At 53.6% G+C, this 27593-nt stretch overlaps 2 protein-coding genes and 1 long non-coding RNA gene across 5 annotated transcripts; 1 reads left to right on the top strand and 2 right to left on the bottom strand.

Annotated features, from left to right (window-relative positions):
* Positions 1-2767: 2767 nt before the first annotated feature.
* MRPL58 (mitochondrial ribosomal protein L58) lies at positions 2768-9763 on the bottom strand. 2 transcript variants are annotated; one of them, XM_043460318.1, is made up of 6 exons: positions 9534-9763; positions 6753-6789; positions 4571-4630; positions 3590-3672; positions 3328-3497; positions 2768-3103 (listed from the first exon to the last, which is right to left on the bottom strand). In XM_043460318.1, exons 1-6 carry the CDS (start codon positions 9717-9719, stop codon positions 3019-3021), a joined length of 621 nt encoding a protein of 206 aa, XP_043316253.1. In that variant the 5' UTR covers positions 9720-9763; the 3' UTR covers positions 2768-3018. The 2 variants fall into 2 exon arrangements, with proteins under 2 accessions (XP_043316253.1, XP_043316262.1); XM_043460327.1 differs by having other exon boundaries at positions 9621-9762.
* A 139-nt stretch (positions 9764-9902) lies between these two features.
* LOC122436541 lies at positions 9903-12251 on the top strand. The gene is made up of 3 exons (XR_006268038.1): positions 9903-10044; positions 10141-10285; positions 12149-12251. It is a non-coding gene; the product is annotated as an uncharacterized LOC122436541 (long non-coding RNA).
* Positions 12252-12830: 579 nt separating this feature from the next.
* Positions 12831-24387, bottom strand: CDR2L (cerebellar degeneration related protein 2 like). 2 transcript variants are annotated; one of them, XM_043460259.1, is made up of 5 exons: positions 23889-24387; positions 18284-18396; positions 17819-17967; positions 16432-16596; positions 12831-15374 (listed from the first exon to the last, which is right to left on the bottom strand). In XM_043460259.1, exons 1-5 carry the CDS (start codon positions 23965-23967, stop codon positions 14486-14488), a joined length of 1395 nt encoding a protein of 464 aa, XP_043316194.1. In that variant the 5' UTR covers positions 23968-24387; the 3' UTR covers positions 12831-14485. The 2 variants fall into 2 exon arrangements, with proteins under 2 accessions (XP_043316194.1, XP_043316239.1); XM_043460304.1 differs by lacking the exon at positions 23889-24387 and adding an exon at positions 23591-23865.
* Positions 24388-27593: the final 3206 nt, after the last annotated feature.

Genomic DNA, 27593 nt, shown 5'->3' with positions numbered 1-27593 from the left:
CTTTGGGATTGGAATGAAAACTGACCTTTTCTAGTCCTGTGGCCACTGCTGAGTTTTCCAAATTTGCTGGCTTATTGAGTGCAGCACTTTCACAGCATCATCTTTTAGGATTTGAAATAGCTCAGCTGGAATTCCATCACCTCCTCTATCTTTGTTCGTAGTGATGCTTCCTAAGGCCCACTTGACTTTGCATTCCAGGATGTCTGGCTCTAGGTGAGTGATCACATCATCGTGGTTATCTGGGTCATGAAGATCTTTTTTGTATAGTTCTTCTGTGTATTCTTGCCACCTTTTCTTAATATCTTCTGCTTCTGTTAGGTCCTTACCATTTCTGTCCTTTATTGTGCCCATCTTTGCATGAATGTTCCCTTGGTATCTTTAATTTTCTTGAAGAGAGCTCTAGTCTTTCCCATTCTATTGTTTTTCTCTATTTCTTTGCACTGATCACTGAGGAAGGCTTTCTTATCTCTCCTGGCTATTCTTTGGAACTCTGCATTCAAATGGGTATATCTTTCCTTTTCTCCTTTGCCTTTCATGTCTCTTCTTCTCACAGTTATTTGTAAGGCCTCCTCAGATAGCCATTTTGCCTTTTAGCGTTTCTTTTTCTTGAGGATGGTCTTGATCCCTGCCTCCTGTACAATGTCACGAACCTCCGTCCATAGTTCTTCAGGCACTCTATCAGCTCTAATCCCTTGAATCTATTTCTCACTTCCACTGTATAATCATAAGGGATTTGATTTAGGTCATACCTGAATGGTCTAGTGGTTTTCCCTACTTCCTTCAGTTTAAGTCTGAATTTGGCAATAAGGGGGCATGATCTGAGTCAGCTCCCGGTCTTGTTTTTGCTGACTGTATAGAGCTTCTCCCTCTTCAGCTGCAAAGAATATAATCAATCTGATTTCAGTATTGACCATCTGGTGATGTCTGTGTGTCGAGTCGTCTCTTGTGTTGTTGGAAGAGGGTGTTTACTGTGACCAGTGCGTTCTCTTGGCAAAACTCTGTTAGCCTTTGCCCTGCTTCATTCGGTACTCCAAGGCCAAATCTGCCTGTTACTCCAGGTGTTTCTTGACTTCCTGCGTTTGCACCAAAGAGCAACAGAAGCTCAGGTTCAGAGAGGCTGAGCGGTTTCGCGGAGGCCCCACAAGCCCGGAGCCGGCCCCGGGGCAGCTGGCCTCACAGCCCGCTCTCCCCAGGCGATGGCTCACTGTCCCCACCGCAGGCAGGGCCTGGGCCACCACTGGAGTCTCCAGGTGATGAGCTTCTTACTGCGCTTGCAGGGCCAGGCCCTTCCCTCCTTCAGGCCCGTCTGAAGCACCTCAAGTACATCTTCACTGACCCTCCAGCTGGAACCAGTTACTCCCCAAAGCTTTTTAGACCTTCCTTGTGTTATCATGTTTTAGGTCATGTTACCCTCACAAGAATCCATTTTGCTTCTCAGCTTTTATCATTCTGATTGAACGTGAGTTCTCTGGGAGAAAGGACTTTTGTTCACTGCTGATTCCTCAGGACCTTACCCAGTGCCTGGTATTCAGTATTTGTTGAATTAATGAACCAAAGAATGTTGTACTTCCTCATGTGTGAGCCTCAGCTCCCTACTGGGCTCTGAGTCCCTTAAGGACAGGGACCCCGTCTTCCACATTGCAATTTCATAAGCCATTTATCAGTGACTCCCCCTGTTTACATTCACTGAAGGATGAGGTCCCTGACATGAAGTGTACGTACTACTACAGTTCATGATCTTGCACTTAGAGCATCACAGTGCAGTCAACTGTCAAAGGGGTAAGCTAGATTAAAATAATAGAGAACGTTTTGAGAATTCATACAAGTCTGAGTAATCTGCAGTTGGTATACTGAACCGGGTGCTTTCCCATACAATAGGATCTCAAGAACCTCTTTCCAGTCCCAACCCTTTTTTTAAAAAATCTGTGGCCGCATCACATGACATGTGGGATCTTAGTTCCCTGAAATGCAAGTTTCTCAGTTGTGTGTCCGACTCTGTGACCCCATGGAATTCTCCAGTCCATGGAATACAGTCCCTGGAATTCTCCAGGCCAGAACACTGGAGTGGGTAGCCTTTCCCTTCTTCAGGGGATCTTCCCTACCCAGTGATGGAACCCAGGTCTCCCGCATTGTGGGCGGATTCTTTACCAGTTGAGTTACCTTAGTTCCCTGACTAGGAAATCAAACCCACACCCACCTACAGTGGAAGCTCAGAGTCTTTAACTGTTGGACCCCCAGGGAAGTCCCCCATTTTTTTCCTATCTCCAAAACCCCACAGCCTGCAATAGCACCTAACACACGACACTCCTTCCCACTCAAGGCCCTCAGTGGCTCCCTAGTATCCAGGTGTCTTAGAATCTAAACTTCTCCACTTGAACTCAACTCTTCACCATGAACTTCTGTCTCCCTCTCCAGACCCACCTCCACAAGGCCCCACACAGATCCCCCGTTTGATGGATTCCTCAGCTCTGGCACCCCAGCCTGCTCTCTGGTCTCCTTTATTCCCTCTGTTCCCTTCACCCGGCATGTCCTACCAGCTCTCTCCTGGTCAACACTCCACAGCCGTCTCTAGGCCCAGCTCTGATGCCCGCCCACCTGGCTCAGCCCTTCTGCCCTTGTGCCCCTGAGGGCAGACGCCACAGTTCACCCCTCTGTGCGCCTCTGGACTGTACAGTCAGTGCTGGTCAATAATCATCAGGCAGATTTCAACTGAGAGAAAAGGTAGGAATTCTGTCCTGACGCATTCTGAATGAGGAGGGGAAGCCTGCTGAGCTTAGAATTTTATTGCAACTAGTACGGTGAATGGATAATGCAGGTTTGACAACATGGTGATCACCTCTAAAGACCTCGGCGACCAGGGCCTACAACCCTCATCCCCGACGGACATTCTTGCGACAGTTCCGATGTGACAGAGCGCACTGACATGAACAGACACCCGTCTCCTGCTGGTGTCCAAGCTCCCCGGCAGCAGCCAACTGGGTGCCCTGCAGAGGGTCTCTGCCGGCTCGAGGGATCATTTCAGTCCACATCGACCCTCCTGCTTGTCTTGATGGCAGAATTTATTCTCTTTTTTCGGAGCCTTTCGCGATTCATGTTTTCTATCCTGAAAACAAAGAGGAACACAGTTACGCCCAGATGCCCAATCAGTGCCTCTCAAGGTGGTGAGAGGAGCTGGCAGTTGAGGCGGCAGGTGCCAGGCTGGGGCCTCCACTCAAGGTCCGTCTGCCCGCTGCCAGTCTCGGGCCTCCCCCGCCTCCTTTATTCCCTGGGGGGCCCCCTCGCCCACATGAATCGGTTTACAGAAGCCTGGGGCATTTTCTGAAGGACCTGAGTTTCTGCAGTGCAGCATCTTCTTTGGACGGCTCCGTGGCTGGCTGGCTGGCCTTAGCAATCATGTCTCGAATCTTCTGGAGGCAATCTGCCAGGTTTCGGAACTGATAGCGGCTGCATTCAGAGGTGAGGATCAGCTCTCCTGCCCTGTTGATCTTATTTTTGTACTGCGGAGAACAAAGGCAAAACCAGAGTTCTGCAGAGAAGAGGTTTCAAAGCCAGTGAGGGGTTACAGGGAGAGCAGGGGCCAGTGGTTTACCGTGAGGGCCATCTTCTGCCGCACGGGCTCTGCGATCCAGTCGGCGCTCGCCAGGTGGAACCTGACCTCGGCCTTGGAGTTCACTGTCGAGAAGGGGAGGGAGCGCGGGTCACTGAGATGCTCGGGCACCCTCAGCATCCGGGAGGCTGGTGCCCACCGGACTCTGAACCACAGGGAGGTGAGACGCCCACCCAGGGATGCTCCTGTCCTGTGTGAACTCGGGGAGACCAACTTGGCTGTGGAATGAGCCTGCCAGGACGGTGAGGCGCTTCTGGACAAAAATTAACTTCTGGGACTTCCCCGGGTGGTCCGGGGTTAAGACTCTGAGCTCCCAACGCAGGGGGCCCGGGTTTGATCCCCGGTCAGGGAACTAGATCCCACATGCCACAACTAAAGATCCTGAGTGCCACACCTAAGACCTGGCACAGCCAAGTAAGTATTAAAGAAACACAAATAAATTTCCAGGTAAGTGGATAACCAACCAGGACCTACGGTACAGCATAGGGAACTCTGACGGGAGGGGAGTTCGGCAGAGAATGGATACATGGGTATGTGTCGCTGAGTCTCTGCAGTGCAACTGAAGCTATCACACGTTATTAACCGGCTATACTACAATATAAAATAAAAAGTTAGAAAACAGACAAAAAACCCCAAACTTCCAGGAATGAAATGCCCACAATTTACTGGGTTCTGACAAGAATGCGGCGGGGGGAGGGGAGCGAGTCCCACAGGAATGAAGGAACCGCCAGCTCACTGTGCGGTGCCTTTGTTCAGACTCCCAGACCCACCCCAGTCCTGGCAACCCGCAGCTGGGAGTCCGCGGATCAGACCACATTCAAGAGAATAAAGGGGGTTATTATATAAACTGGCAGCATTTGGGCTTCTGAAAAAAAAAAAAATCCCTTTATTTCCACATGAATATAAACACAGAAATCCTCAAGTCTCTCGGCTAAGTGCTAAAGAAAACAAGGCACCTCGTACCTTTGTTAACGTTCTGGCCCCCAGGACCACTGCTCCGACAGTAAGATATCGTCAAGCGATCTGAAACACAGAATACACGCCATCAAGGTGATTTCCCCAAGGCCAGAGACAGCAAAGGATGTAAAATTACGACCCAGGTTGTCCACTCCTGGTTCAGTACACTCTGTTAAGATCTGACTGCCCTCGCGTTTTGCTGTTTGTTTTAAAGCAAGGACTCTTTCAAAAGCCCAAACGGAGGGACAAATTGAATTTAAGTTGTATTTTGAAACGTGGTGGTCACGGACGCCCCGGCTGGCAGGTGTGTGTCTCCCTCATGCGTTCCACGTGCGTCCCCGGGCCGAGCCCGCGGTCAGTGGGCGCGAACACCTGCTGGGTGAATGAGCACTCCATTCGGAGCCAGGAGTCCCGTCTTCTAACGCAGGCTCAGCACAGGCTGGCTCTGTGACCCCAGCAAAGCCTCGCTGCTTCCCTGCGTCTTGGTTTTGTTTTGAACCTGTAAACTGAGGTAGCTTTCTTCTACTTTTTTTTTTCCTTAGCCATGCATTGTTTGAATGGGTTTCCCTGGTAGCTCAGATCATAAAGTATCTGCCTGCAATGCAGGAGACCCAGGTTCAATCCCTGGGTCAGGAAGATCCCCTGGAGAAGGGCATGGCAACCTACTCCAGTATTCTTGTCTGGAGAATCCCACGGACGGAGGAGCCTAGTGGGCTAGTCCATGGGGTCGCAAAGGGTTGGACACAACTGAGCAACTAAGACTTTACTGTTTGAATATCTGCAACTATTATTCTATACACCAATTTTCACTTCTAACAAAACCCTATATTCTATATTGCCAGGTCACTTCACTCTCCATTTTATGCCACGTTTCCATCAGGAAGTGCTTCCCCAGATCACAATCTGCCTGACTGTGTGTTGTTCAATTGCTATGTCATGTCCGACTCTTTGTGACCCCGTGGACTGCAGCCCACCAGGCTCCTCTGTCCCTGGGATTTCCCAGGCAAGAATACTGGAGCAGGTCGCCATTTCCTTCTCCATTCCTTCTACTTTTATAATTCATGAAAAGCAGCCTTGTAGTGTCTGAGGAGAGCTGGGGAGGCATGGCAGTGGGCAAGTTTCAGGAGGGTGGCTACAGGGGCCCTGGGGGGTGAGGCACTGTGGCCCTGTGCTGGTGGGGAGCGGGCCTCAGTGGGAGTGGGGGCATCTCTGGAAGGCTTCTGAGAGGTTTTCTGCCCTTTGAAAAAATCAAACAAACTTATTTTTCCCAACAGGTGATGAATGCCTGTGGTTCTGCAGCGGGGGGCTCGTCAGTGTCTGCAGAGGCCTGGGGCCCTCTCAGAGGCAGGTGAGGAGAAAAGGGTGACTGGCCATTTCCGCTGCCCGCCCATCCGCCCAGGCTGTCAGGAGACGGGCCTTATTGTCCCTGGTTCTCTGCCTCCTCCCGCCACAGGGCACCACCGCCAGCTTCAAACCACCGAGCAGCAGCAGGCCGCCGGCTCCTCTGCTTTAGACCGTGGTCACCTGGCCTCCTTGTTTCAGGGTCACCTTGAGCAAGGGCCACCTTGGGCTGGCGCCTTTGGCTGCTCTCCTTTCGCTGTCTGTGGGTAGAAACTCTTTGACTCTCAAGGGGCCTGCTTGTTTCTTTACAGACCACATCTTAGGCTCAATGGGCACAAAACTTTGAAGTTATGCAAATGGTTTACAGGGAGAAGTCCCCACTCCTGTTTCCCAGACACCTAGTTCCCAAGTTTGTCTCCGCTCCCTGCTCGGGGCAACTCCGGTATCCAGTGCCCTCCGCATCCTTCAGATCTGTGTGGACATCCAGAAACATGTGCCTCAGATAGATATATATATAAGTAAAGCACAAATGGCAGCTCACTACAGAGATGCTTCTGTACCCCACTTTTTTTTAGAGAATGACCAGTTCACCTAGTGTAAAGACTGTTCCAGGTCACAAGCCCATCGAGAGCTCTCCACGTGTGTTGGGGGCTGCCCAGTGCTCCGGGGGCGGGGGGGGGGGGGCTGCCTCATCACTTTCTTTTTCCTTCCTCTTCTCAACAATGCTGACAGGACTCCCCTTCTGTACCCTCAAAGACAGCTTCTTTACTTTCACTGGGCTGGGGAGGAATGCGTGACACGGGGAGGAAACAATCGGGGTTTTTTTCTGTGAAACAAAACCACTCACCTACAGGAATGTCATCGTTGCCTTGCTTTGCGTCGTCCTGCAATGAAACATACACGGTGTCAGGTGAATATTACCTGCTGAGCGACCCCTAACTGGTCCAGAGTGACAAAAAGGAAATGATGTAAAGCCACAACTCGGATGTAATAAAGCTATTTTCAGGTCCCCAGCTAAATTGCATTGAGATGACAGAAAAAGCTTCCCCAGGCTCCAGAGGTACCGCCTCAGAAACACTCCTCCAGGAAACGGGACCAACTTCTCCAGCCCTCCCTGCCACCCGCTCTGCACCCCAGCCCGCTCAGCTAGAGCTGGCACCGTCAGCAGCTGGGAGGAGGGAAGGGGCTACAGTACATGGGCATCAGGGAGACTCCGAGAAACACCCCCTGCCCACCCCGAGACGCAGACCACAGGCCCAAGTGTGGTGGCCCAAGTGTCTGCCTTCAGCAGTGACCAGCACAGGGGCCCTGAGGGTTTGTGGCAAGCTGAAATACTCACTCCAGGACCTCCCGCCTCCACATCTCTCCTGAGTTGTTCCTCTGTGACCTTAAATCCTCCCGTCCACGGGCCCAGTGCGAACACCACCCACTTGGAGGCTCTTCTGGCCTCCCAAGCTCAAAGGGGCTTCACCTGCCCCTGCTCTGGCTGCCTTCATCCCTTTTCATCTTAGAATGATCTGGGTGGTGAAATCCTCAGTGTACACCACGTCGACATCGCTGGAGACCCCGGGCGGCACCCTCCTTCAAGCATGCTCTTCCCTCTTCTGAGCTGGCCTCTCCAGTTTCCTCTCACCTCCCCGTGACTTTCTTCACTCTCCTCTGCTTGCTCTCTGCAAACTTGAAACACTGAAATGTCCCTGAGATCCTTCCTCTTCTCTTCCTCTTTCCCTAGAACCTTCCACCCATCTCCTTTGAAAGTATCATCCTTGGTGATATTTCTGTCTCAAACTTCTTTCTCCAACTCCACACCCGCAGAGCCCACTGCTATTTGATGTCTCCTCTCAGGTGCTTAACTGATGCCTCAAACCTCCGGCCTCCTCAAAGACTTCCCTTCCTGACAACTGGAAGCAGCTCCCTGGCTCTCATGTCAAAGCCCTCCGGTCGAGTCAGTACTTCTCAGTCTCTGACATGTTTTCCTCACTTATTTACTGTCTGCTCCTTCTGTTAGAACATTAAGCTTCATGAGGTGGGAACTAGTTTATCGTGGCTGTATCTGCAATGCTTGAAACAGTTTCTGACACAGTTGGTGCACAAGAAACCTTTTGTTGAGTGAATGAACGCACAAACGAATGTTACTGCCACTCTCTCAATTAATGGCAACTCAATCTTTACATTGCTCAGGGCCCTAGACTTCCGTTCCTCTTTTATTTCACACTTCTCTGAGAAAATCCATTAGCAAATTCTGTAGGCTTTCCCTTTAAAACTTACCTAGAAACTGACCAAGTCTCATGACTCCTATTGCTTCCACCCTGCTTATCATATTATTTTTTGCTGTTTTTTTGCCCCACTGGGTCTTAGTTGCAGTATGTGGAATCTGTTACTAGTTCTCTGACCAGGGATCAAACCTGGGCCCCCTGCACTGGGAGTGCATTGTCTTAGCCACTGGACCACCAGGGAAGTCCCCCTGCTTATCATCTGTTGCCCTAATTACTGCGATCTCCTCACTGGTCTTCCTGTTCTTGCCATTTTGCAGTGTATTCTCTGAAAGAGTGATCTTTGTAAAATTAAGTTGGATAATTCCACTCTTCTGCCTCCATCACATTCAGAGTAAAGCTAAAGGCCCATGAGCCCTATAAACAGGCCTCCCCTCACCCCTCTCCTCTTTAGTTTCATCTCTGACTCCCCTGCTCAGCCACACTGGCCTGCTTGCTGTTCCTTGAACCAGATGAACATGCTACCCCTTGAGAGGGTGACACCTGCTGTTCCCCCCACAAGGAACGCTCCTCTTCTCATGGCTTGCTGCCTTGTTTCCTCAGGGTCCTTACTGCAGCATCACCTCAGAGGTCTCCTCAGACTACCCTACTTAAACCTGTAACCCCACTCCCGACCTTAGCAGTTCTTCCTTCTGGGCTTTATTTTCTCCAAAGTACCTGTCACATACGCTATACCACTGCTTTGATTTGTTTTCGGTCTCCCTTCATTAGCGGATAAGCTAACTAGCATCAGGATTTTTGTGTTTTGGTCACTACTCTATCCCCATGCAGAGTGCAGTGTACACAGCATGCTCTCAACAGAAGTTTGTTGAATGAGTGAGTGAGTGACAGAACGCTCCCTTCTAGTCCTGTAGCTGGAAACTTAACAGAACTGGCTGCGTCCTCATTTTCCTGCCCCAGGCCCTGATACAGCGCCTGCACACAGCGAGCATCCTAAGGAAACGAACCAGAATCCCTATTTCCTCAGGCGTACTGGAGGCCGGGGACCGCGTAACTCGCCAAAAGGCTCTCAAAGAGAGCTACTTGGCAGCTTCCTGCCTTAACTGTCCACCTTGGGGGGCAGTTTTCCCTGAGGACAAGAATCTGGGCCTGAGGGACAGCGAATGGACGAGGAAAGGTTGGTGGTCTTGGAAGAAGCGGAGCCAGCGTGCTCCTCCGGCGCCCGCACACCTCAAGCGACACCGGGTGCCGCTATCCGCCCCAACCCCGCGGTTGCTAACAACAGGCCTGGGCTCGCGGCAAGCGCCGCGTCTGAGCGCGTCTGCCCCCGGACCAGCCGCTCGCCTCGCGCGTGGGGCCCTGGCTCCCCGGCGTCGTCCAGGAAACGCCCCTTCAGGCTGGCCCTCCTGGCTCACCGGGACCCTCCAGGCGGTGTCCGCGCCCCGCGATTCCGGGTAGAGCTTGTCCAGGCTGTAGGCGCTCCGGTATTCGGTGCCCTCTACCTGTTTGTGCAGAACCCGGTGGCAGCAGCGCACGGGCGGCGGCAGCAGCCAGGCCTCGGCTCGGCTCAGACCCCAGCGCAGGCATCTGGCGGCCGCCATGTTCGGCTCGCGGGACCGCTTCCGGTGTGTTCTTCCTCTCGCGGTCCGCCGGCCCGCGCTTCCCTTGGGACTTTGGTTCCGCTAGGCCTTGAGCGCCTGCGGTCGGCAGGAATTGAGCAGAACGCCCAGCGTTGCCCTCACGAGAAGCCTGTTAGAGGCTTCCTTGGTTCCGGAGCGTAGCTGCCGCGATGGCGAAGACGTTGGCGGGCTCTCAAGGCCGCCTCCTGGTGAAAAGAACCCCAGACACACCACTTCTCTCCCTTTCAGTCTGTGCCCTCCTCGACCGCTTCCCCCAAATCTCACAGCATCAACGAGGCCCGCCCAGGTTCATCTCCACCCCGTTTACTCTTTTCCACTTTATCCTTTTTCCCCCCTTTCATAGCTTTCGATCTTATTTTTCTGTCTGTTGCCTGTCTCCCAGCCAGAACGTAATCACCTCTAGGAGGGCAGTGGCTTACTGTTGTATCTTCGGTACCCAGAGCCTGGCGCATCACAGGTACTCAAAAAAGATACTGAGAGAAGGAATTCTCTGGAAAGGTGTTTTTGAAAGTTGAGTTCCTCCAGAGGTGAGTTTTAGTAACTTCAGGTTCATTCACAAAATATCCTAAAAGCAGATCCCCGCGGAGCACCTGTGAAGAAGGCTCAGCATGACAGACACCGGGTGGGACAAGAGGCGGGCAGGTCGAGAAAGAAATATTTTTAAAAGTGGGCAATCTCCTCCCACCCCACCTCCACCCCCTCCCACCCCCAGGATCTGTGGAGCAAGATGGCAGATTCTTCTAGCCAGAAGCTAAGAGGAGGATGGGGAAATAGGTACAGATTCAGACAGCTACAGATAGGCTAAGTAGAACTCTTTTTAGAGAACTGTTAAAAAAGATGAACTCCAAAACTGAGAGGTTCTAACTCTGAGAAAGGTTTAAAACAGAGCCAGCAGTGTTTGGAAACAGTTAAAGGTTAGCTCAGTTGCTTTGCTGAGAGGCAGAGTGGTAAAAGGAAAACAGAGCTCAATAAATGTTGGTGATTATTAGTAACACAGTGGTTGTTTCTTAATAGCAGGTTCTATTTTTAGGAAGAGCATAATTACCTAGAAAAACATGCCCCTAGGAGTGCTAGCTGTTTGAAATAGGAGATCTCATCAAGTCAAGGCTTTATCATCTTTGCCTCACTAATACAGGCAAATTCTTTTGGAGGGAAAAAAAAAGAAATACTTCCCAAGCATTGGCTTTGTAAACCCAAACTAGGAAGGGAATGGCAATTGACATGTGCCTTTGGGGCTCTAGGCTTTAAGGGGAGTCTCCTGGGACCCTCCCTGCCTGACTTGGTCCCAAAACCTCAGAGTGAACAGAGGCGTCTCCATGGTGACTGGGAAAAGCTGCTCAGGGAGGCAAAGCCAGGGACTCGCCCAGGTTGACGGCTCAGGGATCATGAATAATGAACGCACCATCCCGTGGCATCATTGCTCTAAGGCTGGGCTCCAGCTCTGTGCCTGACCCAGAGTGATAGGAAAAGGGCAGTGTCCATGGCCCCAAATAAACACAGCCTGCTCGGGCCATCTGGTGGCCTGGATTCTGGGAGAGGAGGGGGGCAGCAGAGAGAATGGAACCAGCTACCCTGGGGTGGAGAGAGGAGCAGCTGGCAAGTTCCTTTTACCTGCTGTTGCCATGAACCCTCCAGAATTAAGGCCCTTTGGGGAGAAAACAGGCCTGAGAGCTGCCACCTGTTCTCTTAAAAGGGTGATGCTGAAGGCGGAGGCCAGCCTTCTTCCCTTCTCTGGTTCTCCATAGGCTGAAAGGGTGCTTCAGGAAGGGACGTGCATAGGGGTGAGAAGAGGGGAAGATAAGGGACCATCAAGTCATTCCTGGAAGCCAAGGAACTTGCTGACACCTGCCCTTCTCTACAGCTGTGATTGGGGGTACCACACCCATGTAGGGGTCCACAGGATTTTCCTTTCTTCTTGAGTGCCCTAGGGGCTTCCCTGGTGGCTCAGACGGTAAAGAGTCTACCTGCAATGTGGGAGACTGAGGTTGGATCCCTGGGTCCAGAAGATCCCCTGGAGAAGGGAATGGCTGCCCACTCCAGTATTCTTGCCTGGAAAACCCCAGGGACAGAGGAGCCTGGCAAGTTACAGTCCCCAAGGACCCCAAGGTCGCAAAGAGTCGAACACGACTGAGCGGCTAACTTTCACTAGGTCAGTCTGGCTTTTAGAACTCATCATTGTGTGGAGACAGGGAACACGTGGTATCGCATACTGGAATTAATCAGGTCTGGGTTCGACTGTTCCTATGTGACTTTGAGTTACTGGCTTAACCTCTGAGTCTCAGGATCAGATCTGCGTCGGAGGTTGTATCGCTGCCTGGGAAGGTCGCTGAGGGTAAGGGTGATTTAAAAGGCCTGGCCGGATACAGGCCCCAGTTTCCTTTGCTTCTCAGGTCTGACAGCTTTGGGAGTCACATGACATCTTCTCTGGCCCACTGGAGACAGGCCACAGCAGGACCGGAAGATCCCACAGCCGCTTACATGCTATAAACCCCCCTTGCTATTCCAATAATGTAAAAAGCTCCTTGCCAGTTTGGGACCCTGCTCTGGGCTCCCCATACCACAGTCCTCACCTCCCGGGTTCAAGGAAAGTTGCTCCTGGCTCGTGGAATGTAGGGGGAGACGGGGGTTGGTGGGAGGTGCCTGAGCATACCCCCACTGAAGACTGGATGCTTTTCCATGTGTGATTGGGATCCACAAAGCTGAACGCATTTTCAGGAATGGGAGATTGGAGAAGGGTGCAAGAAAGTGACTCCCCCAAAGATTCAGGAGCATCTCCTTTGACTTCTGGTTATCCGGGCTGTTGGCAGGTGTGGGTTGGGGGGAGGGATTTGCAAAATCGGTACAGCGAGGAGAGTCTACCCCATGGGGTACCTGGCAAGGCAACACTTCTGGCATGACTGGCACTCAACGAATATGGAAACTTCTAAGAGTCTGCTGTTTGGCTGCCAGTCACAAGGGAGTGAAGTCAGGCTGTGCCCCCGCCCGTGTGATGGGAGGAGGCTGGTGTATGAGCTGGTGTATGAGATGCACAGACAGGACCACTTGGCTCCAGAGCCATTTCTGCTTTTAGAATACTGGTGCATTTTTTTTTTTTATTAAAGAAGAGAATAAAGCATTTGTAAATATATTTCTCTCATGTATACTTCAAAGGTGACGCTGGTCGGCAGCTACAGAAGTGGGGAGCAAAGAGGCTGGAGCCGTTTCCCCACCTGTCCTGTCCCACCCCACCCACTTCACCCTAGATGACAGAGACACACGGAGGGCAGGGAGCTGTCTGGCTCCAAAGGACAAAAGCTTCTAAGATGTGTGAACGGAAGGACCAGCTGACAGGTCTCATCACAGTGCCGCCCGGAGAGCAGCGTGGTGCCTCCAGAGAGGCTGGGAGGCTTGTTAAGAAAACCCCTTAGAAACAGATAAGGCATGAAGGTTCCCCACTGGGTTCTCAGCACAGAGGCCAGGGCCACTGACTTCCCTCCTCCAATCCCTAGGGTCTCAGGATGGGCAGTAGAAGGAACGGGGAGCCCTGAAGGGCAAACTGGGGATCTGGGCCTCTCTTAGCTGAAGCTGGATCTTCTGAAGCCTTAACACAAGATAAAGTCCCTGACCCTCCTGGGTCCTCAAAAGCCCCCCACAAAGCTGAGAGGTTAAGAGCAGGCATTTTATGGGAAGGAGGAGACACGTTCCCCATCTGGTCCCATTTCAATACTGCTCAGGGTGGGGTGAGCATCCTGGGGGGGTGCAGTAAAGGGGGGCAGGGGAGGATGCTGGGACCATGGGCTGGTGGCACACGCCTAGGATATTCTGCGGGTGGCACTCATGACCTGCGGTGGGGTGGGCCTGGTGGTGGGGAGCATGGGGGTGAACGAGACACATCATGGTCCCTGAGATGGGGACAGGCAGAGGCCAAGCTCGGTGAGTCAGAGGCGGTGTGCAGAGGTGGGAGCTCCCATCGCCCGGACCCCTGGAAGGCTTGATACCCAGAAGGCATTTCCGGGGCTGGAACCCGGGGAGGCTGGCTCTGAGTTGATTGGCTACAAATCTGCGGTGGGCTGAGAGTGTCCAGGGAGAAGCCCGCCCTCACCAGTACTGGCATCAGGGGTTGCTCAGGCCTGGCTCAGGCTTTCCTGCTCTGCCTGGTAGGGGCCATCTCTAACCTGGTCAGGACCCTCAAGGCAGGGCAGCTGGTGCAAAGGGAATGACAGCGTGTCACAGCTAGGGAGAAGCAGTGGGTGGTCCGGGAGACCCCTAGGACCTGCAACAGCTGGCTCTGGGGTCCCCCTTCAAGTGTTTCCAGTTGTGGCGAGGGGGGGTCAGGGAGAACTTGCCTTGCTAAAAAATCTCTCAGGGAAACCAACGTTGAAAAAAACCAACGTTGAAAAAAAGTCAACGGGTCCAGAATGGCTTTTAGAAGCTTGGCCACAAATCTGAGAGCAAGGCGGGGGGTCAGGGGGCAGGGCTGGGAGAGCTGAGAATCCCCAGGGGAGTGGGGACGTTTGGCTTGCAATCTGTGGGCTGAGCCTGGGGGCTGGCGCAGGCGACGGAGGGTCCTGGGACTCGAGGAAGGCCTCCATCATCAGCAGAGAGTGGGTTTCCCCCACGTGCTCCCTGGGTCAGAGGACAACCTCCCTCGGGGGTGTATTGCTGCTAAAAGGGCTCCCTCACTCACCAGAGGCTGCAGGGCCCAGGTTCGAGGGACCCCCACTGGCCTGACCCATGGGGGGAAACCGTCACTTGCTGCTGTGTGTCTTGACTTTGGTGGCGTTGATGTCGGCCTTGGTCTTCTGGATCCTGGAGAAGATCTCCTTGAAGAGCGCCTTGTACTCGGGCTGGCTCTGCTCCAGCCGCTTGTCCACGGCCTCCACGTGCTGGCTGAGGCTCTTCTCCGCCTTGGGCTCCCCCAGGCCCTCCTCACCCGCGCGCAGGTCCCTCCACGAGCTGTCCCGGGAGATGGGCCGCGAGGTCTGCACGCCGGCGTGCCGCACCCCGGCCCCGTGCTGCCGGCACTTGCTCAGCAGCTCCTCATACTTCTCCAGCAGCGCGTGGTACTGCTCGTCCACCTCGCGCAGGATGGACATGCCCCGCTTGCGCACGCTGTTGGCGTGCAGCATGAGGTTGCCCGCGTGCCGGCTGGCTGGATCTTTGGCCACGATGGCGTTGAGCGCCGTGTCGCTGCAGCTCTTGCGCACGGCGTGGCCCGGGGAGGCCGCCGGAGAGGAGACCCCATCCTGCGGGCCGGTGTCGTCGCCGCTGCCAGGCTGGGGGTCGTCGGCTTCCGGCGCCTGGGTGAGGGGCGCCAGCAGGGCCTCGGCCAGGTGGTCCTCCCGGCCCAGCAGGTAGGTCTTGGCCTGCTTCATCTGCTGCAGCTCCAGCAGCTCGGCCTCCAGCTCCTGCACGCGGAGGCGGCAGCTCTCCATCTCACCCAGTTGCCGCTCCAGCTCCGAGTACTCCTGGAGCACCGCGGAGTACTCGCGCTCCGCCCGCTCCTTGCGCTGCCGCTCCTGGCTCACCTGCGAGCGCAGCACGCCCACCAAGGTCTGCAGCCGCTCGTTCTCCTGCTCCAGGGGCCGCGGGCCCAGCTCCAGGGAGGAGCTGTGCAGGCGGAAGGCATCTTCACACCTGGGAGGGAGCAGGGGCAGGTGGGCAGAGGGCGAGGGCGCGGGCGCGTGCAGGCCAGGCCCTTGGAGCCCAGCCGCATCTCTCTGCCCCACGGGGCTGCATGCTCTGCCCATCTAGAGTCACTCCCGGGCCTTCTCCCCTGGCTCTCTGCCCTGGGAACTTGCTCTTCGCTTCAGCCAGGTGTCCTGGCTCTCTCTTGGGTTCAGCCGATGGGAGCCACCGGCAGGAGGTCCGGGGGTGGGAGCAGAGAGAGGTCGTGGGGAATGTCTCTCCCTGGGCTTCCTCCCTGGTTACTAAGGGGCAGGCAGGAAGCCTGCTCCATGCTCTCTAAGTTCCAGTATCCTCCCTTCTCCTGGTCCCTTCAGGTCTCAGGATGGTACCAGCTCCTGGCTATTGCAACCCCAGGGTGGGGCAGTGTTCCCCTGGTTCCCCCACACCTTGCCTACACCTCGTTATTGATTCGTCCTCAGTTACCCTGGGCAGGGCGCTGTCTCTTGCCAGGACCTTTATTGAAACACCCATTAAATCCACAGTGTGTATTCTTTTCTTAAAAAAAAAAAATTATTTGGCTGTGCTGAGTCTTAGATCGTCAATCTTTATTGCAGCATGCAGGATCTTTAGTTGGGGCATGTGAGATCTAGTTCCCTGACTGTTGATCGAATCCAAGCCCCCTGAATTGTGAGTGTGGAGTCTTAGCCACTGGACCACCAGCAGTCACACACCGTGTAAGTCATCCCAATTCAAAAGGCTTAATGGGAACCGAAAGGGACAGTGGTTCGTCCCTCCTGGGTGAGACTTCTGACTTACTAAGCAGGTGACCCTGGAGTTTCAATTTCCTCTTCTGAGTAGTGGGGATGATAAACCACACCTCACGGTATTGCCGTGAGAATTGTCACTTAGCAGCGTGATGGGCATGTGGCCAGAGCTCATAGCGCCAGCTGCTGACTGCTGTTAGCTCCACGACCTGCCTCTGCAATAGCCCTCCTCCCACTGCTGCCTGGCACCCACCCTGCCTTCCCCTCACCCATGGAGACGGGCCCAGGGCGCCCTCACTTACCGGGGGCTGGTGCACAGTTCCTTGAGACAGGGGAAGGTGTGGATGGTGCGCCTGCGTTCGCGCTTCTCCCGCAGCACGCGAAGCTGTTCCAGGTCCCGCAGCTGCTCCACCTGGGCCTGCAGCTCCTCCACCTGGGTCTGCAGGCGCTCGATGGTCTCTGTCAGCCTGGGGGTGTCAGCGGGGGACACACGGATGGGAGCGACACTCAGGGGACGGGGCCAGCCCTCCTCGCTGCAGCCCTAGTGGGGCTTGGAGGCTGGGGCCGGACAGGCAACCTTGAGTCATGCTGCCTGGTGCTGAGGTCGGACGAGGAATTCCTTGGGCAGCCAAGGACCCACACTTCTGCTCCACCTCCCAGGCCAAGCCGACACTTCTCTGTGTCTCCTCCCTCAATTTCCTTCTTTTTTAATCTATCTACTTATGTATTTAAATTTACTTATTTATTATGTATTTATTTACTTATTTGGCTGTGCCAGGTATTAGTTGCAGCACAGAGACTCTTTGATCTTAGTTGAGGCTTGTGGGATCTTCAGTTGTGGCCTGTGGGATCTAGTTCCCTGGCCAGGGATCAAACCTGGGCCCCCTGCATTGGAAGCGAAGTCTTAGCCACTGGACCACTAGAAGTCCCTTTTCTTTTTAAAGATTTTTACTTTATTTAATTGGGCTTCCCTGGTATCTCAGCTGGTAAAGATACCACCTGCAATGAGGGAGACCTGTGTTTGATCCCTGGGTTGGGAAGATCACCTGGAGAAGGGAACGGCTACCCAAACCAGTATTCTGGCCTGGAGAATTCCATGGACTATATAGTCCATGGGGTAGAAAAGAGTTAGACACGACTGAGTGACTTTCACTTTCACTTAAATAATTTATATTTATTTTTGGGCCATACGATGTGTGGAATTGTAGTTTCCTGACCTGAAATCAAACCTGTACCTCCTGCGGTGGAAGCTCGGAGTCTTAACCACTGGACCACCTGAGAAGCCCTGTCTCCTCAGTTCCTTGTACACTCTTCTATCACTTAACACTTTGCACTGCAATAAAATAGTCATATACCTGCCTTCCCTCCCAGAGGGCGGGACAGTGTCTTTGCATCCCCATCACTACATTTTCCCTAAAAAAGAGCCTGGTATATAGTTGGTGCTTAAATAAGGGTTGTGGCCAGAATGTTAAACCAGCCCAAATCAACAAGGGCAAAGTCACTACCATCCCAGGTTCCCAGACCTGGGCTTTTGGCAGAAGGAACCTGAGTCACACCCACTGGTGTACACACACACACACACACACACACACACACACACACACACACACACACAGAGGTACACCCAGCCCTGGGGCCTCCCCCTTACCATCCCACACCCAGGTTCCCAGCCCTCCACCCGGCCCTCACCCGTGGATCTTCTGCTGGGCCACCTTACTCTCCAGCACCAGCTTCTGATTGGTCAGCTCCAGGTCTCGGGCCGCCAGGTCCAGCTGCTCATACACTTTGGCATGCTGTTCATTCACGTGCCGCAGCATGTCCAGCTGTTTGGTCAGATACTGGGGGGTGGGGGTAGGGGTGGGATAGTTACCTTTCAGAACTGTGTTGGGGAAAATGTCTCTGCCTGGGCCCTCCTCCCACTTCCAGGAACAGGTTTGCTTTGGGGTATTCGTCTGCAGCGGAGGGAGGGGGTCAAGCTGGTGGTACAACGGGCCTGCCTGGGACAGTTGTGCAGGTTGTGGACTGCACAAGGCTTTTGGGTCAAGGCTGGGTCTGCTAAGATGGGGTACGTTTTCCTAAGCTGCATACAGGTACACAGACTAAGGGGCACTTGATAGGACAGAGAGCATGTATAGGGCCCGGGGGGCCCCTCACCTCGATCTCCTGCACTTGCTCCTCGTTAGTGGAGTACATCTGCTGTAGAGACTCCTCTAGCTCCTTGTTCCTCTCCAGCAGCGTCTTCCCCAGCTCTGCGGCCAAGTGCAAGTCTGGCGGGGAGGGGGCAGAGGGTGGGAGGAGCATGAGCAACCGAGAATGGAGTCAGAAGACCCCTCCCATTCCTGTTCTGAACGTTCATTCTGGGCTGAGCCGTGAGGACCCGGAGAGAACCAGGACCCAGGGGCCGCCCCTGGGGAGACTCCAGGCCTGGAAGGAGATGTAAGCCGTGAGGAGGCCTGTGCATTGGCCTGGAATGCCCTCTCCCCAGACACTCCCAGGGTTCCTCCCTCTGTGCCTTCAAGTCTGTGCTTTAATGTCACCTCCTCCAGGAAGCCTTTCTCAAACACTGATTCAAAATCGCCCCTCCCCCACCCCCCACGCCCTCCCTGCTTCATTTTTCTCCTTAGCTCCTATTGCCATTTAACTTACCCCACAATTTGCTTATTAACTTGCTCCTGCCCCTTGACTAATGGTACGCTTACAGGGTAGGGATTTTGCCTGTTTCAGTCACTGATACCCTCAGGACTTAGAACAATACCTGGAACAGAGCAGGTGAGTAATAAATCTTTTTTGAAAGGAGTTGAGTGGAATGTGATAAGAGCATCAGCATACAGAGGGGCAAAGTGCCCTGCGAGATAGGGAAGGGAGAGTTCACCACGGTGCAGATGGTGGGAATCTCAGACAAGGAGCAGCTTTGGAGGTGGGCTTGGAAGGACGACTGGAGCTCACTGAACTGGGGAGGGAGTAGAAGAGTTTGCTGGGTATTAGAACTGGACCAGGCTTCAAAGCCTGGTCTGTCTTTAGGGGGCTGTGTGGTGGGGAGTAGGGGGGTTAGAAGGAAGTGGCAGGTGCCAGAATCCCTAGAAATTCTCTCAAGTGGGTCCGGAGTTGGGTGAGGGTACCATGACATTTGGAGTGGATATTTCCACATATATATGCCTAACTCCTTTTAGAAACAAAGGGTAATGTATAAGATAATGAACAAGGACCTACTGTATACCACAGGTGCATGCGTGCTAAGTCGCTTCAGTCGTGTCTGACTCGTTGTGACCCCGTGGACTGTAGCCCGCCAGGCTCCTCTGTCCAAGGGATTCTGCAGGCAAGAATACTGGAGTGGGTTGCCATTTCCTCCTCCAGGGCATGTTCCCCATCCAGGGACCAAACCTACACCACCTTATGTCTCCTGTATTGGTAGGTGGGTTCTTTACCACTAATGCCACCTGGGAAGCCCATAGCACAGGTGAGTCTACTTAATACTCTGTAATGACCTATATGGGAAGAGAATCTAAAAAATAGAGTAGATATATATCTAACTGATTCACTTTGCTGTAGAGCAGAAACTAATACAACATTGCAAATCAACTCTACTCCAATAAATTTTTTTAAAAAGCAAAGGGTAGTGTGTGTATATATATATATATAATTCATTTATATTTAAATATATATTTATAAGGGAAGTCGAGAATCATACTGTGGTTTCAAAGAAGAGGGCAGGTTCATTTCTTCTGTGAGCTTGGTAGAAATTCAGCAGGATCAACCACCCCTAGTTCATGATGAGGGAGGCACACCAGCTCCCTTTTCTCTGTAACAAGATGGCGAGCATTTGGCTCATCCACAAACCCTTTCAAATAACTCAGGTATAAATGGAAAAACAGAAGGTCACATTCATCACAGCTTTTTTTTTTTTTTTTTGCCTTGGGAACTGGGTCAGGTGGTCTGCAATGGGGCCATTGCTACTGATGCTGTCTCCTGCCTTGGTTTCGGGGGACAGGGTCTGTGGATGACCTGCATGAAACCCCTGAAATTTAGGCTAGAGTCCAAGGTCACAGGCAGGGCCGAGAACAACTGCACTTTATGCTTTTTCTTCCAGGTGAGCAGCTGAGCTGGGCATGTATTCCTACCGCCAGCGGGGTGGGCTGGAGTGGCTGCCAGTCACACTATAAACTGGGGATGCTGAAGGCAGCGAATGTGACCAGAGCCGCCTAGTGATTCCAAGGAAGGGGAGGAAGAGAACACAGTGGAAGCAGTTTGGGGTGGGAGAGAATATCAGAGACTGTTTCTGGGAAATTGGATCACAGTGGAAGCTAAGCTGGTCAGAGCTGCCAGGAGAGAAGTCTAGAAGCTTCAGGGCAGGGGACTGAGCGGAGCCAAGTGCTGGGGAAAGGACCCCAGCTAGATGAGGACTGGGGACAGCTCTGGGGAGGGTGCAGACCCCAGACCAGAGAGGGAGGGGGCCCAGGAGTGGGGGGACAGAGGAGCTGGCTAGGCTGGGAGTGGGATCTGGAGTAATAAACAGCCTGCCACAGCCAGAATGATGGTTACACCGGACCATTACTGGGAAGGTACTGAGTCTGAACTGGCATCTCCCCTGCCTGGACCTGAGTTTTCTGGGGTCTCCTGCAGTGGGCTCTGAATGCCAGTCAAGGTATTACCTGGGGGCAATGCCCCAGAACCTGAGAGACAATGGCTGGGAGCCAGGGGGATGTCTTTGAAAGGAAACCCTGAAATCCCACTGCCCCTCCTGGTTGGGGTCAGCATGGAGCCCCCTAGACTGGGGAGGAGAGAGGAAAAGGACAGAGGGCAGACACAGGAAGAAAGGGATCACACAAAGATAAAAGGGATGGGAGGAGGCCAGCTACCACCTGGCAGGGTGGCAGGGGTCTGTTCACAACCTTCAGGGCACTGACGTCAGGAACTCTGCATCTGCGGAATTACGGTCCACTCACCTTCCTCCCCTTGCCATGACAGAGCTTGGCCCTAAGGCTGAGACTCAAGGTCAGGAGCCTAAGACTTCAAATCTGTGACTCAGCAGCCATCTCTCAGCCTGGAAAGAGGTACCCACAGGGCCAGCCACACCTGGTCCAAGGCTGGGGAGGGAGGCAGGCAGAGAGAGTGCCAGCACTTAATAATTAATGACTTTTTCTATTTTTACAGGTGCTTGTGGCAGTGGGCAGAGGGAACACAGCAAGAACTGAGGACCTTGTTTGTCCCCACTACCTCCCTCCACTAGAACAGAACAGCGTCAAAGTCAAACAGGAGCCTGATGGCGAAGCATCTGAAAGTAACATTGGGGCCCATCCTGAGTGGGGATGGAGCTGGCTGAGAAAAACCACGTCCTGGGATGCTCAGAGGCAACTAGGGGGCGCTGGGCAGGAAACAATTTGGGCACTGGGTGGAGGGAAGGGGGAAGCAACAGGCACCCGATCCCCCAAGTGGTTGGCCTCTGGCCCAAGTTCACGCCATCATCCAGTGCTTCATGCCGGGCCCCACAGGGGTGGTGCTGCAGTAGCTGTGCCCGGGCCTTCCTCCAACCCCACTCCTGACACTCTGGATAATTCCCATTTTCCGGGCGGTCTTTTCACATCACTCTGTGCCTCAGTACAAGTACTGTCTCCACTAGACCACTGGCCTTCCTTCCTCTGCCAGGGCGGCAGGGGTGGGTAGGGGGTTGGGAGTGTGGCTGTTCCCCCTCCAGCTCCGAGGGGGTGCAAAAATCTTGTGTCTCTCAGCAGAGGGCCCTCAAGTCTGTTCTCGCTGTCTGCAGGGCTCACCGCTGCAGAGCCCCTGTGGGTCACTCACAAGTGCTGGTTTGATCCCATTCCTGCCTCCTGGGTTGGGCTGTGGAGAATCTGGAGGGCAGAGACCAAGTCCCCAGGCTCGGCCCCGCACCTGGCCCTTGGCAAGCAGACATTGGGGTTTTGGTCAAAAGCTCTCATTTCTTCTGAGACTGTCTCTGGTTTCCCTCCTTGCTGCTGGGAAGGCCATGAGGCTAGGCCGACTGCTGCAGACCAGCAAGGCCAGAAAAGCAGGGGCCTGTGGGGCCCATTCCTGACCCTGGCCCCAGAGCCTGGCTGCCTGGCCACCCTGGCATCTCGGCATCCCTCCCTCTCCGGATGCAGCGCATCTGCCAGCCCTGCTCCCTGGCTCCTTCCTCCCACATCTGGGCTGGGCATGGTGCCAGAGCCTTCTTCAGGGGCTCGGGAATGGAATGAGACAGCAATGATATTAGCATCTGCCTCTGAGGAGGCCATCTTCCCAGGCACTCAGCTTCCAATCCTTCCTTCTAGGCCCACCTCTTCCGTGAAGCCCTCTCATTGCATCCTGTCGTCCCCACTCAGTTACAAGCCCAACCTCACCTACCTGGGTGTACCTAGGAGGCCAGGACTAGGACTGCTCCCAGCTCCCGGGATAGCGTCTGACACTCAAGGGGAGCCTGATAGGTGTTTGTGTAATGTGAGGTTTTGGGAGTAGTTGGCCCAGGATGGGGGAAGGGGGTGTTGCAGCCAGGATCGGGCATTTCGCTCCAGGCAGGGAGGCTGAGGGTGGAGGCAGGGTCCAGCCCAGCACCCCCAGTCCCACCCTGGTCCCCCAGAGGCTCTGATTAACCCACAGCCCGGAGCACAAGGGCAGAGCCTCATCTACCAGCAAATCTGGCCACATGGGATTGTGGGTCAGGGCTGAAACACAAAGGCTCCAGGATAAGGGTAGATGCCTCGCACAGGGCCAAAGGCAGGTATCTGGGCCCCAGAGTTGGAGACCCAGAGCGGAGGCTGTCGGCTCACACCGACTGTCCACACCCACCCGGCTTGCTGGGTGACTATGGTCACTTCTAGGATATGCTTCCTAGCCCCTCCAATTCTGACCATCTCAGAATGAGGCACTTTGGGGAAGAGAGGGTGGATTGGACTCCAGCAGGCCTTGGCCCTGACCCTCTCAAGCCTTCTCCTCCTTCCTGTCCTAACAGCCCCGCCCCCTCCTCGGAGTGATGTCACCCCGGCCACCTCACCAACCCCCATCCAGTCGCCCTCTTTGCCCTCAGATGGAAGAGATGGAAACGTGGCTCCCTCTTTACTCAGGCTCTGATCTGGGGCACTGCTCAGAATTCCCAAATCCGACCTGCTCCAGACCTTGCGCCATTTGGGAGAAGGCCAGCAGGGAAGGGCCGCCGGGACTCCTCCCTCCGGGAGGCGGGTTGGACTCCGAGTTGTCTCCGCTCCCTTCACCCGCAAGATGCCCGCAACCCCATCACCTCCCCGGGGGGAAGGGAAGGGACCTGGGGAAACTTTCTAGGAGTCTGTGAGCTCGGGAATCCTGGCAGGGAAGGGTGCCGCTGGATTTAGAATGGGATTAACTTCCTCCCCTCACCCCTCCCCACAAACAACCCCTCTCAGCAAAACAGAACCAAGGAGCCGCCTCCTGGCCTCCAAAGACTTCCAGTTAGCATTCGCAGACCCTCAACCATACCCGGGGCTCCTGGGCAGTTCCTGCCTCTAAGATGAGGTGGGCGAACTGGGTGATGTCCGCCCCTGTTGTTTGGGGAAAGAAGACCGCTCCCCCGACTTTTGCAGGTCTCCACCGGTCTGGTTGCGCTTTTCCAGGGGCAGGCCACCGTCTCTCCACGTCCTCATTCTCCAGACGCATCTCCCCTCGGAGTCCAGCACGCCGGGTGCAGCCCGGTCCTCCCCGGGGTGACTCCTCCCAACAATGGAGAAGCGGACAGGGGTCGCGGGGCGCACCCCGCTTTCCCGCCCCCTGCGCTCACCCTGCTCCAGGTCCTGCTGGTCGTACCAGGGCTCCTCTTCCTCTGCCGTGAAGTCCTCCATCCTGGCGGCCCTCCGCATGGCCCCGCAGGCGGCGGGTGGCGGGCGGGCGCTGCGGCGGCGCGGCTCAGAGCCGGGGCGCGGGGCCCGGGACAATGCGGCGGAGGCGGGCCGAGCCTCCCGCGTCGCGGACTCGGGCTGCAGTGCCCCCGCCCGCGCCGCGCCCCCTCGCCATCGGCCGCCGGCCGGACGCCCACGCGGGGCTGGCTCGCTGCCGCGGGCCCGCCGGGCCGGGGTCTTGCAGAGCGGGGCGCACCGGGCGGCGGCTGCACAAAGGGTGGAGGGGCGGGGACGGCGGGCGGGAAGGCGGCAAGGAGGTCCCCGGCGCGACCGGCAGGTCTGGGGCGCTAGGAGCGCGCGGGTGCCGCGGCAGGCGCACCCAGCCCGGCTCCTGCCCGCGCTGCCCCCGGCCCGCCCAGCGACACCCGGAGCCGCCGCTGCATCTTGGCGGTGTCCGCCCCGCGCTTCCCGAGCTGCCCGCTCCGCGGGGTGGAGCCAGCCGTCGCTGGCCAGTCAGGAGAGGTATGCAAAACAGGAGGCGGGGCCGAGGGCGGGATCTCCGCGACAAGGCGGTCCGGCTGCTGCTAAACCAACCCTCGCTTCCCTTCTAGGATCTCACCCCAGTTTACATCTCAATGTGTGAAATCGTTTTATGATGTTTACCTATTGTCTCTCTCCCTGTAGATCTTCTAACAGCAACGATCTTGTCTCCCGTTCTCAGCTGGCTCTTCAGTGCCTAGAGCGGGCTGACCCATTGCTACCTTCCATGGACACTCTTGGAATGAATGAAAGTTAATTTAAAATTACCTTTAGGAAATTGTGTTTAAATGCCTGTGGCCTAAAACCTCACGCTAGGAGTGGTGAACTTTGACTGTTACCCGCATTCTGAGTCTTTCCCTTTAAGATCCCGTTTCCCTCTACTTGAGATCCAGATCTTACGCCCAATTACACCACTTACACCCCCAATTACACCACTTACACCGTTTGTAGTGTCACCTCTCCGAGCATTCTTTCCTTAAAGGAGTTTTCAGAATCAAGTATATGCGTAGCTCATTTTTATTAGGACATACCACGCGCTGGTACTATTAAAGCACCCTGAGCATAATCCACTCTAAATACATGTGGCAAATACATCCGACAAAGGACTTGTATCCAGAACAGAGAAAGAACACTTGCAAATCCATAAGAAAACTCAGTGGAAAAGTGCATAAAAGACTTGACCAAGCACTTCATAAATGACCCAGTAAACACGTGACAAGGCGTTGAACTTCTTTAGAAGAATCAACACCTGTAGGGGAAAAGTAGGAGGCATCATTGTTTCTGTAACAAACCATTCCAGATTTAGTCGCTTTAAACAACACGAATTTATTATCTTACAGTTCCACAAGTGAGAAGATTGACATGGCTCTCGATGGCTAATATCTAGTTATCTGCAAGGCTTTGTTCCCGTCTGGAGGCTCCAGGCAAGCATCTCTTTCCTTGCTGCTCCCACCTTCTGGAGGCTGCCCATATTCCATGGCCCATAGCCACCCTTTTCCATGTTGAAATCCACCAACAGAAGATGACCTTTCGATGGATCACTCTGACGTCTTTGGCCTCTTTCTTCCACTTTAAAGACCCTTGTGTGTACACTGGAACCACCTGAATAATCCAGCATAATCTGCCTCATTTCAAGATCCTTGATTTAACCACATCTGCAAAATACCTTTTGCCAGGTGAAGTAAGATATTCAAAGATTCTGGTGATTAGAATGTGGGCATTTGGGGCGGGTGTGTGTGTGTGTGTGTGTGTGTGTGTGTGTGTTATAATTCCATTTATGTAAAGTTCAAAATTGGCAAAACAAATCTAATCAGGGTAATATTAGCATTGGGGAGACATGTGGGGGACACTGAGGGGCTGGGAGTGTTTTATTTTCTGATCTGGGTGTTGGTTACACACAGGTGTGTTCATTAGTAAAATCACTTATGATACATGCATTTCTCTGAATATGTTATATTTTAATACAATAGCTTACTCAAGAAGAAGAAAAAAAATCCTATGGCTGAGGAACAATCAGTTTCTGCCCTTGTGTAGCATGCATTCTAGCAGGGATAAATAAATGTGCTATGAAGGAAATTAACAGGGTTGTAGATTCTAAGACAGAAAAAGCTGGACATACATCAGACACTGAAGGGAGCCTGGCATAACTGGAGTGGAGCAGATAAAAAAGAGAGGAACTGGAGTTAGTGCCATGGGAAAGAACTGGGGATTTTATTTTGTTCCCAAATAGACAAAGAGACCCAATAAAAGGCTTTTCATTTTCAGTTGTGAAATATCACTGGCAATTTTGGAGCATAGATTAGAGGAGAGCAAGAGTGGAAGCAACATGGGACTTCTCTGGCAGTCTGGTGGTTACGACTCCACAGTTCCACTGCAGGGAGCACAGGTTCAATTTCTGGTCAGAGAATTAAGATCCCACAAGCCAAGGGGCCAAAAAAAAGAAAAAGAAATAAAAAGTATAAGCAAGAAGATCAGTCTGGAGGCTTTTGTGATCATGTAGGGCAGGTCTGATGGCAGTGGAGCGAGATGAGAAATATTTAAGCTAAAGAAGGCTGAGAACCAAAAAGTTGATGCTTTTGAATTGCGATGCTGGAGAAGACTCTTCAGAATCCCTTGTACAGTAAGGAGGTCAAACCAGTCAATTCTAGAGGAAATCGACCCTGAATATTCACTGGAAGAGCTAATGCTGAAGCTCCAATACTTTGGCCACCTGATGGGAAGACCGACTCTTTGGAAAAGACTCTGATGCTGGGAAAGATTGAAGGCAGGAGGAGAAGGGGGCAACAGAGAATAAGATGGTTGGATAGCATCACCAACTCAATGGACATGAGTTTGAGCAAACTCCAGGAGATAGTGAAGGTTTTCAGGGAAGCCTGGTGAGCTGCAGTCCATGGGGTCTCAAAGAGTCAGACACCACTTAGCGACTGAACAACAACAACTAAGATATACAGGTGAATTGACTGAAAAATCAGAGAAATGCCTTAAATGTGTGGCTTTAGTAACTGGGCGATGGTGATGCCATTTATTGAGATGGGGACAAAATGAGTCTAAGGGACAAACAGGTTGGGGGGCTGAGATCCAGAGGGGTCTGGTCAGCACACCCAAACCACCAAATCCCCTTCCATTTGTTTATTTCTTCATTCTGCAGCCCTGTGGACACATACCCCCAGGAGCCAGGGAGTTTAAGGAATCCCCAGAGAAGAGCCTTCTCATACTGTTCATGGGGTTCTCAAGGCAAGAATACTGAAGTGGTTTGCCATTCCCTTCTTCAGGGGCCCACATTCTGTCAGACCTCTCCACCATGACCCGGCCGTCTTGGGTGGCCCCACACGACATGGCTTAGTTTCATTGAGTTAGACAAGCTGTGGTCGGTGTGATCAGACTGGCTAGTTGTCTGTGACTGTAGTTTCAGTGTCTGCCCTCTGATGCCTTCTCTCAGTGCCTACCGTCTTACTTGGGTTTCTCTTACCTTGGACGTGGGGTCTCTTCACGGCTGTTCAAGAAACCTGTATGCAGGTCAGGAAACAACAGTTAGAACTGGACATGGAACAACAGACTGGTTCCAAATAGGAAAAGGAGTACATGAAAGCTGTATATTGTCACCCTGC

The sequence above is a fragment of the Cervus canadensis genome, chromosome 1 (genome assembly GCF_019320065.1).
Source record: "Cervus canadensis isolate Bull #8, Minnesota chromosome 1, ASM1932006v1, whole genome shotgun sequence".
Taxonomy (NCBI): Eukaryota; Metazoa; Chordata; class Mammalia; order Artiodactyla; family Cervidae; genus Cervus; species Cervus canadensis.
This window is presented reverse-complemented; position numbering and strand designations above follow the sequence as displayed.

What these genes read in the sequence shown, in the direction of transcription:
- MRPL58 (XM_043460318.1), bottom strand. Translation starts at nt 9,719, where the DNA reads ATGGCGGCCGCCAGATGCCTGCGCTGGGGTCTGAGCCGAGCCGAGGCC. An exon ending in GGGCCAGAACGTTAACAAAG is followed by an intron (nt 3,673 to 4,570) that starts GTACGAGGTGCC and finishes CCTTCTCGACAG; the next exon opens with TGAACTCCAAGGCCGAGGTC. An exon ending in GGCAGAAGATGGCCCTCACG is followed by an intron (nt 3,498 to 3,589) that starts GTAAACCACTGG and finishes TGTTCTCCGCAG; the next exon opens with TACAAAAATAAGATCAACAG.
- CDR2L (XM_043460259.1), bottom strand. Translation starts at nt 23,967, where the DNA reads ATGCGGAGGGCCGCCAGGATGGAGGACTTCACGGCAGAGGAAGAGGAG. An exon ending in CCAGCAGGACCTGGAGCAGG is followed by an intron (nt 18,397 to 23,888) that starts GTGAGCGCAGGG and finishes CCTCCCCGCCAG; the next exon opens with ACTTGCACTTGGCCGCAGAG. An exon ending in AGCAAGTGCAGGAGATCGAG is followed by an intron (nt 17,968 to 18,283) that starts GTGAGGGGCCCC and finishes CCCACCCCCCAG; the next exon opens with TATCTGACCAAACAGCTGGA.